Consider the following 17,129-nt stretch of genomic DNA (forward strand, 5'->3'; position numbering starts at 1 on the left):
CTTTGTTATACATACACACAGAACTAGATAAAGATAAGTGTGTATGCATACACAGGCATATATATTTCCTAGCTCTGCCTGCTGAAAGGGTCTAAAGTAATGATACTCCAGTATCAATGTGTACACCTAATGCCTAGATTCTTGTTTCTAAATACCATTCTGGAAGAAAAGGAATAAGGGATCCTTGTAGAAATGTATGATTTCAGGGTTGGGGCAGAAAACGTACAAGAAAAGTCTAGAACATCTTGATATGCTAAAAAGAAACAGTTTAATCCCACTGTGCAAATCTGGGACATTTTGAGCATCAAAATAATGATAATAATGGATTCTAACCTGCATAACAAAATAATCCTTGAGACCATGTTCATATAAATACAAAGAGAGAGGCAGAGAAAGAGGGGAAGAAGGGAAATTTCTAGAGTAGAATGCCAATAAATGCATAGGTAATGAAATACTAGGAAGTTACCATTTGACAACATTAATGGACAACAAAACCAGGGGGTGAAAGTGTGATGAGAAAGAGGATATTTATATAGTCTCAAAGTATCCCTCTACAAGACGCTAATCAAAAAGAAGAAACTGGTAACTTTATGTGGAGAAACCTAGCAGGCATTACCTTAATCAAGAAACCAAGATTAGGCCAGACAAGGCAGGTCACGCCTGTAATCCCAGCACTTTGGGAGGCCGAGGCGGGCAGATCACCTGAGGTCAGGAGTTTGGGACCGGCCTGGCCAACATAGTGAAACCCCATTTCTACTAAAAATACAAAAATCAGCCAGGCGTGGTGGCACATGCCTAGAATCCCAACTACTTGGGAGGCTGAGGCAGGAGAACTGCTTGAACCCAGGAGGTAGAGGTTGCAGTGAGCTGAGATCATGCCATTGTACTTCTCGGTAAAATGAGCGAAACTCTGTCTCAAAAAAAAGAAAAAAGAAAGAAAGAAATCAAGATAAATCACCAGTAGGGGAACAAATGGATAGCACATACACCTCTATATACTGCACGAAAAGGGATGCATCATGTCTATGATATCCCTGACCCAAAAAAACCCCTAAATTTGATAATAAAAAAAATCAGTAAACGTAATTTGAGAGATAGTGTATAAATTAAATGGCCCATGTTAATATCAAGGATGTGAAAAAAAAAAGAAAGATGGAGAAACTTTCCAGATTAAAGGAAACTAGAGACATGGCAATTAAATGCAAGCTGTAATCCTAGAAAAGACTGAAGTCCAAGACAAATAATTATTTTGCTATAAAGGACACTGGTGGGGCAACTGGAAAAATTTATATAAGGTCTGGAATTAGGTAATAGTACTGTATCAGTACTGATGTCTCAATTCGATAATTTTACTGATTATATATAAGAGAATGTCCTTGCTTTTAGGAAACATGCTAAAGAATATTAGAGACAGAGGCATCTTGTCTAAATCATACTCAACAAATCAGAAAAAAAAATATACAAGTACACACACAAATAGATATGACAGAGGAATATTACACAACATTCATGTTTTATTGTATGTGTAATGTGCTACCGGTTAAATGTGTTAACCCCTAAAATTCGTATGTTGAAGTTCCAATCCCCAAATGTAATTAGTATTTAGAGGAGGGTCTTAGGTTTAGTGAAGTGATGAGGGTAGAGTCCTAATGATGAAATTAGTGCCTTAGAAGAAGAGGAAGAGGCCTGAGCCATCCCTCTCTCCATCACATGAAGATACAGCAAAAAGGCAGCTATCGGACTAGGAAGAAGGCCCTCAGCAGACACTTAATCTGCCAGCATCTTGGACTTTCCAGCCTCCAGAACTGTAAGAAATAAATGTTGTTTAAGCCAACCAGTCTATTTCATTAGAGCCACCTGAATTAAGACACATGGCAAAGTGTTAACATTTGGAAACAAAAAGAGAAAAATTATTCTAAACTACTGAAGTTTCTAACAATGCCATTAAGTGCTTGTCTTTGTCTTAATCAAAAATACTTAATTACTTCATTGTTCTGAAAGATTTATAATTTGAAAATTAAAGTTCAAGAAATTTGTCTTCTAATCCTATTACCATCAATTACTTTCTAGGCTCCTTTGGCAAATTAAAATTTCCTTCAGCCTAAGATTTCTATTCATAGAATAGGAAATAATAGTTTCAGATAAAACAAAGATAAAGGTTGAGTAGCCCAAATCTGAAAATTCAAAATCTGAAACGTTCCAAAACCTAAAACTTTTTGAGTGCCAACATGATACTCAAACGAAATGCTCATTAGAGCATTTTTGATTTCAGGTTTTCAGATTTGGGATACTCAAACCAAATTAATATTAATGCAAAATTCCAGAATCTTAAAAATTCTGAAATCTGAAACACTTCTGGTCTCGAGCATTTTGGATAAGGGCTAATCAACATGTACAAGAATGAAATGGAAATAAGCTACATTCACTTAGCTTATTTCCCTCACCTGTTTCTAAGGCTGGACATCAAAGAGTGTTTCCTTAACACTTTCACTCTCTGGCAGTCTGCCATGCTCAATAGCAACGATTCTGAATAACGTTAAGCCAGTAAATTTAGTTGTTATAATCTTAAAGGAGGATGTGTGACATTTTACATAACACATTTTGACAATGATTACTAGTTGGTATTCTACAGAGTATAGTTACTTGCTTTCTAAAGAAGACATCTACTCATGAGATTTTCAAAAGTACATTTTTCACAAATCCCAAAAAGGGGCATTATTCTTTAGCTTTTCTAGGACATTTTAAATTTATAGCAATAGTACATGTTAAGTGGTTTCCTCATATTTATTGCCTTGTTATCTTGGGGACCACAGCAAGGAATGCACCTCTGCCTTCCGTTCTTTTACCCCAACCTGAAAGAAATATCTTTCATTTTTGTTTTTGTTTTGTTTTTTTTTTTTTTTTTTTTTCAAATAAAAATGATATTGGGAGGCTGAGACGGGTGGATCACGAGGCCAGGAGTTCGAGACCAGCCTGGCCAATATGGTGAAACCCCATCTCTACTAAAAATACAAAAGTTAGCTGGGCGTGGTGGTGCATGCCTGTAGTCCCAGCTGCTCAGGAAGCTGAGTCAAGAGAATCGCTTGAACCCTGGAGGCAAAGGTTGCAGTGAGCCAAGTTACCACCACTGCACTCCAGTCTGGGCGACAGAGCAAGACTCATCTCAAAAAAAAATAATAATAAAATATATATCAGGGACTCTTCACTGAAGCAAGTCTATATGTCTTCTAAGTTGTTAAATATCCTAAAATTTTCAAGTAAATTCCATTTATATATTTTTTTTGAGTCAGAGTCTCACTTTGTCCCCCAAACTCGAGTACAGTGGCGCCATCTCAGCTCACTGCAGCCTCCACCTCCCAGGTTCAAGCAATCCTCCTGCCTCAGCCGCCGAAGTAGCTGTGACTAAAGGTGCGCACCAGCACACCTGGCTAATTTTGTAATTTTCTGTAGAGACAAGGTTTTGCCATGTTGCCTAGGCTGGTCTTGAACCCCTGGCCTCAAGCTATCCACCCGCCTCAGTCTCCCAAAGTGCTGGGATTACAGGCATGACTCACAACACCCTGCGTGCATTTATAGTGTTTAATAGAGTTTTCTTTTAAACATTTTAAATACTGTCTTTGTCTGCTTTGTGTTGCTGTAAAACGAATACCTGAGACTGGGTATTTAAAAAAAAAAAAAAAAAAAAAGTTTTTTTTGGCTCACAGTTCAGCAGGCTGAGAAGTTCAAGGGCACAGCCTTGGGTTCTTAGAGGGCTTTCCTGCTGCATGCATCACATGGGAGAAAAGGTCTAAGGGGAGGCGGACATGTGTGGAGAGAGCAAAATGTGAGGAGCATCCTGGCTTTATAACCCACTCTCTCCGGAAATAATCAATTCCTGCAAGAACTAATCCAGTCTCTTGAGAGCCACAGCTCACTCACTACCAGGAAACAGCACCAAACCATTCATGAGGAATCCGTCCCCACAACCTAAACACCTCCCACTAGACCCCACCTCCCAACATCACCACACTGGGGATCAAATTTCAGTATAAGCTTTGGTGGAGATAAACCGCATCCAAACCACAGCATATAACCAGAACAATGAAAAGACTAGGAATTCCAATTAAGCTATTGTCTTCTAATGTTTTAGCAAACCAATTATACCCTTCAGCCTACAAAACCAACCATACTAATGTGAATGTTAGGATATCCATGCCTCATGGCACACAACCCATCTACTGCTACCCTAAAGAAGGCATTAAAGGCAAGAGGAAGAACCAAAGACAATGGGATCTCAGCCATTTGACCTAGATTCCCATCATGGGTTCTGTCCAAATAGGTTACAGAACCTCTCTACTACCTCAAAATCTGAAAGAGACTGCAAGAGAAAGAAGCAAAGACAATGGGGTCTCAGCCATTTGACCTAGACTGCCATCATGAGTTCTGTCCAAATAGGACTACCTGGTTATAGAAACTCTCTGCCACCTCAAATTCTGAAAGAGACTGGCATTTCATTTAAAACACGGATCTGGAAACTTGCTGAACCATTTGGTCACATCAAATTTTTAGTCAGAGATTACATGAATTAGTCCCTTTCCAGGCTCAAAGTTCTTACATATGAAATGAGTTTGACTAGACCAAATCTCTAAAAGCTCACCAAGAACAATCCATGAAGCTACAATTGCCTCTGCTTAAAATTCTTGGGACCTGAAGATTCTAATTTGCACACTTGATTGAAGTTAGGCTTACCCTGGCCTGCTTAATCGAACTCTTACAAAGTTCTAGGGCACTGCCTCAGTGCCAGACTGACTCCTTTGTTTTTTGTTGTTTTAATATGGAATGCTTCACCATTTGCATGTCATCCTGGAAGAGTAGCAGGGGCCATGCTAATCTTCCCCATACTGTCCAAATTTTTAGTATTATGTGCTGCCAAAGCGAGCACTCCCTTATTGTTTCTTAAACAAGCTGCCTTCCATTTCTCTAAACAGAGCACACCTATTATGTGTTCCGCTTTATATTAGACCTGTGGTTTCTAGTTATCCTGTCCAGAAAACAGCAATCTTTAAGGTATATGGAGTCAAATGACATTATAAATAAGATTATTTTTACAAGATAATTGTTTTTTAACAATGTCTTATAATTCCATGAGATTAAATACTTTTATGTGATAAGAACTCCCAAATTTACATCTCTAGCTCAGACCTCTCTTCTGAGTTCCATACCCGTTTAATCCAACTGCCCATCTGGATGTCTCAAGATATTAAAAACTTTACATTACACATGCCCAAAATCAAACTGTTGGCATCTTCTTCCCCCAAATCTGTTTTTCCTGTCTCAGAAAAAAAATAACTCTACTGAATTGTTTGTACTAGGAAACACAGATATGATTCCTGATACCTCCGTTTCCTTCACCTACTATAGTTGATCATTATTATTCACGGGCTGTATGTGTGAATTCTCCTCTCATTAAAATGTATTTGTAACCCCCAAATCAATACTTGTAACACTTTCAGTCTTTGGCAGACAGGCGCAGAGTGACAAAAAATTTGCTTCACCAAGCACGCACATTCCTGAGGCTGAACAAGCTAACATTACGCTTTATTTCAACAAGTACAATCTATTCAGTGCCACATTTTTTGCATTTTTGTGCTTTGTGTTGGTGATTTTGTTTAAATGGCTCCTAAGTGCTATAGGGCTGAAGCGCCATCTGATATTCCTAAGCATAAGAAGGATATGATATATATTATGGAGAAAATACATGTGATAGATAAGCTTTCTTCAGGCATGTCATAGTGCTGTTGGCCATGAGTTCAATGCTAATTAATCAATAATATACATTAAAGAAAGTGTCTTTAGTCTGAAGCACACATAAAACAAGGTTACTGTATTGACTGACAAAAATGTGATCAGTTGCTCACAGGAAGCTACCGTATATATCCCCAAGGGTTCAGTATTCACTAGTTTAATGTTGGTGGTGACTTTATAGAATGTAAATACTGTGATTGACCAGAACTTACTATGCATCCAAACCCATCACCAAGTCCTACAGATTCTATGCCACAGCATAACTCAAATCCATTAACTTCTGACCTGTGCTGTCATCCTAGGTGATTATCTCTTGCCTCTATTAAGTTTCCCTACTTTCAATTCATTCTCAAAAAGGTTAAAGTGACCCACAATATGGGTTCTATGTTAGTCCCTGATTTAAACCCTTCAATGATTTTTTTTTTTTTTTTTTTTTTTTCAGATGAAGTCTTGCTCTGTCATCCAGGCTACAGTGCAGTGGCGTAATCTCAGCTCACTGCAACCTCCGCCTCCCAGGTGCAAGTAATTCTCCTGCCTCAGCCTCTCAAGTAGCTGGAATTGCAGGAGTGTGCCACCACGCCCAGCTAATTTTTGTATTTTTAATAGAGATGAGGTTTCACCATGTTGGCCAGGCTGGTCTCAAACTCCTGACATCAGGTGATCCACCCACCTCAGCCCCACAAAGTTCTGGGATTACAGGCATGAACCACTGCGCCTGGCTCCATTTAATGATTTTTTAATGCACTTCAGGTCAAATCTAAAATCCTTAACAGGCCCATAATACTACTCTGATACCCTGATGACCTCTCCTGCTTCATCTCAACACTAAAGTCAAGCACTTTTCTGCCTCAAGGATTTCAAACACACAGTTCTCTGTCTTCTTTCTGCTCTTTCCTTATCTGAAGTCTACTCAGCTGACAGTTCTAGGGTTAAATATAACTTCCTCAAACTCTCTAATCAAAATGTAGGCCCTCTATTATGCGTGTTTGTAGCACCCTCTACTTTTCCCTCATAACATCGCCTATTTATGATGTTCGGTTCTCCAATCAACTATAAGTCCATGAGGGCAGAACTACACCTTTTTAATTTGTACTGTTCTAGTGTTTTCACTAGAACAGTGTTGAGTACATAATTGGGGTTTGATAGGTATTTTCTTTGAGACAGAGTTTCGCTCTTGTTGCCCAGGCTGGAGTGCAATAGCACGATCTCAGCTCACCGGAACCTCTACCTCCTGGGTTCAAGTGATTCTCCTGCCTCAGCCTCCCGAGTAGCTGGGATTATAGGCATGTGCCACCACACCCAGCTAATTTGTATTTTTAGTAGAGATGGGGTTTCTCCATTTTGGTCAGGCTGGTCTCAAACTCCCAACCACAGGTGATCCACCAGCCTTAGCCTCCCAAAGTGCTGGATTACAGGCGTGACCCACTGTGCCCAGCAGATAAGTATTTTCTAAATTTTCTAAATAAATAAATAAATGAATGCATGAGCCTGACTGTCCCATATATCTTATTAACAATACCTTGAAACAACTTAGAATGACTTTTTGCTTCCAATGTTTGGAAGGAATGAAACATAGATTTGGATATGGCAGTGATATGTTATTACGTAAGTGAACCTTAATTATAAGTGAGACACAGAATTTCAGATCCTACTTTGATAAGTTTCTGCTGCCACCTCTCACTCCGATATATGTACTTACTTTAACAATTAACCAAGACTATTCACTGAGCAAAGAACATTACTGAACAAACAGCATCAGAGACCATACTAAACAAATCACCAAATGAACTGCTCTGAGATTAAGCTTTTCACAGTTCCAATAAAATTGAAGTTCTAGTATAATATTTGTATCAACCCTATAAAGTTATTGCACATTATCACAGTGTAAAGAATGGGCAAAAAGGAAGAAGGTTTTACTTCATTTAATCGTAGTTTTAAATGAAGTTTAAATTATAAAATGAATTACTATTTTTTTTATTTTTTATTTATTTTTTTTTAAAGACAGGGTTTCACCATGTTGGTCAGGCTGGTCTTGAACTCCCGACCTCAAGTGATCCGTCCGCCTTGGCCTCCAAACTGCTTAGATTACAGGCGTGAGCCACCACACCCAGCCGTGAATTACTATTTAAATGGAAGTTTTTTTCCATTTAAACAGTAATTTCTTTTCCTTTCCCTCTATTCATTCTCCAGAAAACTCAAATCAAAACTGAGTAAATGCTACTAATTTTTACATTAACTTCACAATATTTCTCTCGGAATATGGGGGAAATACACTATTTTAATCAAGATCTAAGATCTTCTAATGTTTTTTTTTCTTTCTTTCTTTTTCTGAGACAGAGTTTTGCTCTGTTGCCCAGGCTGGAGTACGGTGGTACGATCACGGCTCACTGCAGGTCCTCTCGGGCTCAAGCAATCCTCCCACCTCACTACACCCAGCTAATTTTTTAATTTTTTTGTAGAGATGGAGTCTCGCCATGTTGCCAGACTGGTTTCCAACTCCTGGGCTCAAGAAAGCCTCCCAACTTGGCCTCCAAACTGCTGGGATTATAGGTGTAAGCCACCACACCTGGCCAAGATCTAAGTTTTTCTTAATTTTTCTCCTCTGAAGAGAAAGTTCAAGTTCTAAACCTTCAGTTATTTTTTTTTAAAGATGGATTTCTAATATAATACTTCCACAGCTTCCCATAATATCCTGAAATTGTCATCCTTTCTGTGAGATGATAAAGTCTTCTCTACTTTGAAAGCAAAGAAAAAAATCTAATTTCATTCTTGTTTTTAGCTCTACACAATTATTTTAACATTATATGGGAAGGAGTTTTCAAGCAAATATAAATCCAAACACATAAATCAACTTTGGTTTCCTGTGCATATGACAAATCATCTCAAAAAATTTTTTGTGTAACAATTATTTTCTGATATTTGGAAGCCTCTCCATCGCAGCAAATAAAGCACTGACATGCAACCTGTGTTTTAACAGACTACATAACATTCCGTTTGCTACTTACTCTTTTTGAATTACCATTTTAAAATGTGTACAAAGAAATGACAACACTGAGAGTACCTGAAAAATATTTTACTGTTTTGCAAACACTAAATCCAAAAGACCATTAAAAAGCTCTAGGCCCTTGCACTCGCTGCTCCTCTTAACTGCTGATGTCACCCTTAACAGTCCGTAGTCTGGCCATGTATTTTATTCATCTTTTTCATATTCCAGCTACTTCAAGTAGATTAGTATAAGCTTTTTCAAGATCTAGAACCAATTTTCAACACTTTCACTGGGTATCTTTCCCCAAAATGATAGCCATGCTTGTGGTTGTATTATCAACTGTCTCATCACACACTGCTGAAACTGAAGCAATCACAATGTCTTGTAATATTCCAACATTTAAATGTAATGTGTATGTTTCTACATAAAAGCCTACATACAACACTATTCCTCCCTGCTTCCCCTCATTCACCAATACATATCTGGAAACCTGTATGACTTCTTAACTGCCCCAGTGACTCAAATAGGTCCCCATCTCATAAATCTTTCCCCAAGTAATTTACTTATTGGATTTTATTTAATTTTCGCCACCCCATATTATCTTCTCTAATTTAAAAAATGAAGAAACTGAAGCTTAAAGAGGTTACAAAATGTGTATGCATCCACAATCCCAGTCTAGGATTAAAATTATGCCTATCTCCTCCAATGCCGCTATTCTTAACCCTCTCTCATGCCATATCCTTAGCTAAATAATTTTTGCATGATGTTCCTGACTCAAAGCCAGGTGCTGCCACATATTAACAGTGTAAATCTTAAAGAACTTCAGATGCTGTGTCAATACAACAGGGGTAAAGTACTTACCTTGAAAATGTATAAGGAGTAAATGAGAAAACATGAAAAACACATGGCACAGTGCCTAGCACTTAGCACAGGAAACACTCGAGAAATGTTTATTATTATTATACTCATCCAAAACACAGTTAATTTTTTTCTCTAAGGGCCAAACAGTAAATATTTTAGGCTTTGTAAGCCAGTCAGTCGCTATTACACCAAAACCAGGGAGCAAGCTGGATTTGGCCCATGGGACATACTTTGCCAACTCCGACCCTACAGCAGCATTCTTCAACCTCAGCATTACTGACATTTGGGGCTGGGTAATTCTTTGCTGTGAGGCTGTCATGGGGACTGCAGGATGTTTAACAGCATCCTTGGCCTCCACCCACTAGATGCCAGAAGGATCTCTCAGGTTGTGACAACTCAAAAATCTTCTGAGGAGGGGGAGGCAAAATCACCCCTAGTTGAGAAATACTGGCCCAGAGCAATTAAACATATAAAGATGTAGCTTTAATTTTCTAATAAATACCCTAACCAGGTAGAAAAGGAATTTAACACATTAAAAGTATTTATACTCACTTAGCTAAAATTCCCACACTTAGCAATAACTTTATAACTTCTGTGATACACACGGCTGTGGTTGAAAAGTAGAGTTCTTTGTCTGATGTCCTTGTGTATCTTAAAGCTATGGTATAGGCTGCAGCCATCAGGGTCATCACTGCCAAGCAGTATAACTTGAATAATAAAGTGACATTGTCTGGAAAATACATGCAACAATGACATTACTCAGTAGACAATATATGTATATATAAATTAATCAACTAGTTATGGCCCCCAAATACTTTCCAATTCCAAGCACAAAATATTTTCTAAAACCTATGTTTAAAAATTTTTTCAAAACAATACTTGTCAATTACGCAAACATACACACATACACAAGACACAGCTGACTTTAAACATCAGCCAATTAGGCATATGTTCCTGGGGAGTACCCTAATTGCAAGAGTATGTAGCATACTGGTTTTAGTTCAAGATGCTATAAATTATATATGTATGTAATATGTACATATATATAGTTGTATACGTACATAAATGTATAGTTGTTTGTTTTCATTTGGAGACAGGGTCTTACTCTGTCCCCCAGGCAGAGTGCAACTTCATTAGTGCAACTTCAGCTCACTGCAACCTCTGACTCCCAGGTTTAACTGATTCTTGTGCCTCAGCCTCCTGGGACTACAGGCACGCAATACCAAGGCCAGCTAATTTTTTGCATTTTGAGTAGAGACAGGGTTTCACCATGTTGGCCAGGCTGGTTTCAAACTCCTGACCTCTGGTGATCTGCCCACCTCAGCCTCCTGAAGTGCCAGAATTACAGGTGTGAGCCACTGTGCCCAGCACATATTTACTTTACTTTACTTATTTTCAGACAGGGTCTCACTCTGTCACCCAGGCTGGACTGCAGTGTCATGATATTGTTGGCACGATCTTGGCTCACTGCAACCTTCACTTCCTGGGTTCAAGCAATTCTCCCACCTCAGCCTCCTGAGTAGCTGGGATTACAGGCGCTCGCCATTACGCCAGGCTAATTTTTGTATTTTTAGTAGAGATAGGGTTTTACCATATTGGCCAGACTGGTCTCGAACACCTGACCTCAGGTGATCCACCCTCCTCAGCCTACCAAAGTGCTGGGATTACAGGTGTAAGCCACCATGCCTGGCCCCGGCACATATTTTAAATACCTTTATGGATTACAAACTTGTGAATGCAAAGCATAAAAGCAACTGCAGCAATGTATATTCTAAACTTAAAGGCAGCAGAAAGAAAATAACCGAGAAATAAGAGTGGGGCTTAATAAAAAACTATCACAATAAGCAAGTTACGCCTAGCCACTCATTTCATTGCATTATATGACACAGTAACTCCCAACACAGGAAAAAAATAATAAGAACACAGCTCCATAAAACCAAAAATGCAGGCCAGGCGCGGTGGCTCAAGCCTGTAATCCCAGCACTTTGGGAGGCCGAGGCGGGTGGATCACAAGGTCAAGAGATCGAGACCATCCTGGTCAACATGGTGAAACCCCGTCTCTACTAAAGCTACAAAAAATTAGCTGGGCATGGTGGTGCATGCCTGTAATCCCAGCTACTCAGGAGGCTGAGGCAGGAGAATTGCCTGAACCCAGGAGGCGGAGGTTGCGGTGAGCCGAGATCGTGCCATTGCACTCCAGCCTGGGTAACAAGAGCGAAACTCCGTCTCAAAAAAAAAAAAAAAAACCAAAAATGCAGGAAACACATAAACACTCAATTTAAGAATTGCCTGCAAGTATATCCAAGCAGGAGCCATCTCTCAGGCACCAAAGCCTGTCCAAGACCTTTGGTAAAACCATAAGCACTGAGTACAAAGTCTCCCTCATACTTCCTTATTCCCAGACCTGCTTGGTTACTTAACTGCCACCACCCAAGGATCAAACTATTTCTACTTTCCTTACCCACCTCCCACCTATTGTCCCCTAGTTCCCTTTTACGTCCATTCAAATCTTTAGGCTTGAGGTTAAACAGGGATCAGCTAATTTTTTTCTGTAAAAGGCCAGAAATAAATATTTTAGGCTTTCAAGAGCCGTACTTTGACAACCCCAGGTTAAGAAACAGAAGGACATGGGGGAACTCCAGCCTGCTACTTTAACTACATTATGTGCTAAGTATGATTTTATTCACTGCTTTGGGAGCCTAACACAATTCAAAAACTGTTTTCATAGGGACATAAAATAGGAGTGTCAAACAGATCTCTTTTTTTTTTTTTTTTGAGACAGTTTCGCTCATTGCCCAGGCTGGAGTGCAATGGTACCATCTTGGTTCACCACAACCTCTGCCTCAGCCTCTCGAGTAGCTGGGATTACAGGCATGCGCCACCAGGCCCGGCTAATTTTGTAGTTTTAGTAGAGATGGGGTTTCTCCATGTTGGTCAGGCTGGTCTCAAACTCCCAACCTCAAGTGATTCACCCGCCTCAGTCTCCCACAGTGCTGGGATTACAGGCATGAGCCACTGTGCCCGGCCCAAACAGATTATCTTTAGATACACTATGGTTGGAACTTAAAAGAGATAGGCTCCTCAATATAAATATTTTCCAAGTGAATTAAAGAATATTTTGTGAACTGTAGGCAAATTTTAAAAATTATATCAGGCTTTAAATAAAAAGTAAAACAGAAGAAATAGTTTATAACTGCTTAAACTTTCTTTCCAAAAGATCTGAGGAGCCAAAAATCAGTGTTATATAAAAGGAAGTGAAGGAGATCACTATAATACTTCCTTTGTTCTAAAACTTCCCTACACAAGGGAAAAAATACTTCAAAAATAAACAGCAATAATCTTTAATCAGAAGAGAAGGTACTCCCCATCTTCTGAATAAGGGGTGAACAAGCTACAGATGTCAATAGTTTACATGAGGCCTGTGAACTCAGAATGGTTTTACATTTTTAAATCGTTGATAAAAAAAATTTAATAACATCTTGTGATACATGAATATTGTATGAAATTCAAATATTTCTGTGTCCATGAATAGTTTTATTGGAATGTAGCCATGCTCATTTGTTTCTAAATTATCTGGCTACTTTTTTTCCCCTACAACAGCAGAGCTGAGTAGTTATGACAAGAGACTATCCAGCCCTTTATAGGAAAAGTTTGGCAACTCCTGTCCTAGATTATCAACACTTTCATAAATAAGAGAGGTTAGGGCTGATAAACTAAAAAGTACTTCATTTTAGCTATTGTATATTCAAAAACAACATAGTGAATATTTAAACACTAAACCAAATAGTTATATCCTACACACACATCTGACTTATAATATTGTCATTAACTTGAAAAAATACCTATTTGTGTAGTGATTATTTGGGAATATATATTATATTCTTGAAAATAACTACCGATCTAAGTGGAAGGGTAATCAAATAAGTTTAGGTATTTGCAAAACAGATTGGGCTTTGATATGGAATACCATTTTTAAACGTATTTCAACTTTTAAATAATACTAAATGTTTTTAGGTATGATTTTCTCTGGCAGTTTAACATCAGATCAAACTATTTCTAGTTCACTCCATTCACAAATTCTCCAATATAAAATTTCCGTTATTAGCAATTTCAATTTTTTCAGGATATCAAAAGTACACATATAATCACTTCAAATTGGGCACATAATTCAAATCATGCCCAATGCCAGTAACTATAAACGAAGTCCACAATTCAACTGGCAGCCACATCTTAACTGTGTATTGTTCTCTGCTTCTCATAAAGTTCCGTTAGCTTCCACACAGTATTTGTATGGAAATGTCCCCCAAAAGAAACTTACAGTATTATTTTTTTCAGTTATGTTTTACTATAGTTTACGGGGGACGTTATTTGTAATACCTAAGAACTTAGAAATTCAGGAAGTCCCCGATAAATCCTTTGCGGATATTCGGAAGGTATGGGAACTTCAATTTTGTTAGGATTACAATCAAGCCTCAACAATTATGTACTGGCAATAAGCCTAAACCTTTACATTGTTGCAGCTATTTCAAGTAATGATTTGACTTCTGTAATTTATAAGTTTTCGTTCGGATCAATTTTGCTATCCTTATCAATTTTAGTTATCAGAACAATTCTACTTCTTTTTCCTTTATTTCCTGTGTTGCTCCAAAAAGGATTTTAGGATTAGACTTATTTGAAATAAAATACAAAGAACACATAAGAGAAGCATAAAAATGCCCCTGGGCAGGGCCTGATGATAAACATGGAGCCCGCAACAGGGAAAATAACTTGACACTCACGGAAGAAGATATTCCTTAGGTATTTGTTTAATATTTATTCAAAGGTGAAGCCAAGTGCTCTATGCAGGAAGGGTGGAGCAAGAATCCGGGTGTCGCCCAAACTCTCCTAGTTACTGCTCCACCGTCAAAAAATTCAGCTCTTCTCTCGCCTTATATACACTGCTCAGCAAAAGTGGTGCGGAGTCAATTAGACTCGCCCTCCTTAAATGGCAATTAGTCAACAAATACGCCTTCACCTGAATGTGCCATCTCTTGGGAGGAGAGAGGCGGATCTCACCTTCCACCCCAAATATCGAAGTGTTCCTTCTGACTGCATACAGCATTCTCTGCAACTACGTACAGCATACAGGTGGGAACTGTTAACGATTGTTATCTTCCTCTCGTTACGGTTTCAGTGCTGTTTCGACGCCCCAGTGATGTCTTTAGTGGGGTCTGCGCCCGGAGCCTGCCCTTAAGCCGCTGAGCATCTGCAGGGCAGGAGGCGCAGAGGAGACCGAAGCCGCGGGGCCAGGGCCAAGAACTGTCCTGCCTCGCCGGGTGATGCGGTCCAGCCCCGGCCCCTCTCGGGGTTCGCCGCAGCCCCGGCCTATCAGAATTCGGTTCCCACCCACCGCCAGCTCGTGAAGGCCAGCGCGGTCTCGGACCGCCGACCTGCCGGCGCAGAGTCAACCGCGGAGACTGCAGCTGCAGCGGGAGGCCGGCTACCCTAACGGCCGGGAGAGGCTCCACGCAAACTCCTGACGCCTCAGCCCGGCCCCACAGGCCGTGGGCAACCAAGGTGCTCCGCCGCCCGACAGGTGCCGCCCCCCGCGGACTCCCCACTCCCGGCAGCCAGGGTTCTCACCTCTCGTGGCAGCCATGGTTCCCCGACAGCACCGCGCGGAACTGACGCCCGCCCCCTCCGCGCCCCCGAACAGGACACCGGGGACCGCCCCTTGTGGTCATAGAGACGAAGACGCTCGGCCTAGAGCGCCTCGTCGGCCTCCCGGTCGGCCAAGCGTTGAAAATGAGCTCAGGAATCCGAGCTACACCCCAAAATGGGGAGAACGCGGATGGAGAGAAGGCGTTCCCGGCCGCATCCTAGGTGAGAGGTGTGTGAAACTCGGTCCGGGAAATGCTTCTGTAAACTGCAGCGCTCCGCCGGCCGAAGGAAGCGGAGTCAAGGGAGCGTTGCCTTCTGGGAATCGTAGTCCTCACAAAGTGAGTAGGCGGCAAATAAGGATTTGGGGTTAGCCTAAGGGATTCACACCTGTCAAAGCTGTTGGAGAAGCTCCCAGAACTCGTAAAGTAACAGAAAGTACTTGCGGCAACGTTTATAATTTCCACCTGGTTCATTACCTTCCACTGTTACCTTGTATTCTAGATTAGTTATGATTTATGTTACATATTGTTCACAAGTCTTGTGCCTGTTCAATATCGTCAGCATTGTCATTGATATATTTACCCAGCCAGACATTCTAACTAATGATTTTCGCACAACAAAAGGGCCTTTAAAAATTAGATGTATCGCCTGGCGCGGTGGCTCACGCCTGTAATCCCAGCACTTTGGGAGGCCGAGGCGGGCGGATCACGAGATCAAGAGATCGAGACCGTCCTGGCCAACATGGTGAAACCCCGTCTCTACTAAAAACACAAAAAAATTACCCAGGCGTGGTGGCACGCGCCTGTTGTCCCAGCTACTCGGGAGGCTGAGGCGGAAGAATCGCTTGAACCCAGGAGGCGGAGGTTGCAGTGAGTCGAGGCTGCACCACTGCACTCCAGCCTAGGGACAGAGCAAGACTCCATCTCAAGAAAAAAAAAAAAAATTAGATGTATCGGCCCGGCGCAGTGGCTAACGCCTGTAATCCCAGCACTTTGGGAGGCTGAGGTGGGTGGATCATGAGGTCAGGAGTTCAAGACCAGCCTGGCCAGCGTGGTGAAACCCCGTCTCTACTGAAAGTACAGAAAATTAGCTGGGCGTGTTGGTGCACGCCTGTAGTACCAGCTACTTGAGAGGCTGAGGCAGGAGAGTTGCTTGAACCTGGCAGGCAGAGGGTGCAGTGAGCCGAATTTGCCCTACTGCACTCCAGCCTGCGCAACAGAGCGAGACTCTGTTAAAAAAAAAAAAAAAAAAAAAAAAAAAAGTGTATGTATCGGCTGGGCGCGGTGGCTCACATCTGTAATCCCAGCACTTTGGGAGGTCGAGGCAGATACGAGGTCAGGAGATCGAGATCAGCCTGGCCAACATGGTGAAATGCCTAAAAATACAAAAAATCAGCCGGGCGTAATCTTAGCTGCTCAGGAGGCTGAAGCGGGAGAATCACTTGAACTCGGGAGGTTGCAGTGAGCCAAGATCACGCCACTGTGCTCCAGCCTAGGCGACACAATGAGACTTGGTCTCTAAATTAATTAATTAATTAGATGTATCAACAGGCATTTTAACCACTATAATCTCCACTTTCACTAGGGGATGCTAATTAGCTGTCATAATTGGTATTAGAAATAATTCATTGGTAAAATAAATGATGTTCAATGTACATGAATCCGTTTAAAATGCTATGAAAATACCTCAGCCCTTATGGGAATAGGGATGCAAGATTCTGAGCTGCCGTGCAGCCTACACCTTCTGCAGCATGTTCTTTCTCCAAAATTGTCCTTTTAGAGGGTTGACTGGTGACATTATACACCATTGTCTTGTTGTTAAACATACATATAGATCTATATGGTCTGTTAACGTAAAT

At 40.6% G+C, this 17,129-nt stretch overlaps 1 protein-coding gene across 3 annotated transcripts in view; it reads right to left on the reverse strand.

The window, feature by feature from the left end:
* The window catches only part of SLC35A1 (solute carrier family 35 member A1), a 34,401-nt gene extending 18,862 nt beyond the window's left edge, over nt 1-15,539 (reverse strand). The window contains exons 1-2 of one of the 3 annotated variants that reach the window (XM_032275300.1): nt 15,254-15,539; nt 10,184-10,361 (exon numbers count right to left, since the gene is read on the reverse strand). In XM_032275300.1, coding sequence (XP_032131191.1) covers nt 10,184-10,361; nt 15,254-15,269 — 194 coding nt within the window. In that variant the 5' untranslated portion in view covers nt 15,270-15,539. The remainder of the gene's footprint in view (nt 1-10,183; nt 10,362-15,253) is intronic. The other 2 variants (XM_032275298.1, XM_032275299.1) reach the window with 2 other exon arrangements.
* Between the last annotated feature and the right edge of the window lie 1,590 nt (nt 15,540-17,129).

Source organism: Sapajus apella, unplaced genomic scaffold (genome assembly GCF_009761245.1).
Source record: "Sapajus apella isolate SASKATOON/1434 unplaced genomic scaffold, GSC_monkey_1.0 scaffold6, whole genome shotgun sequence".
NCBI classification, from domain to species: domain Eukaryota; kingdom Metazoa; phylum Chordata; class Mammalia; order Primates; family Cebidae; genus Sapajus; species Sapajus apella.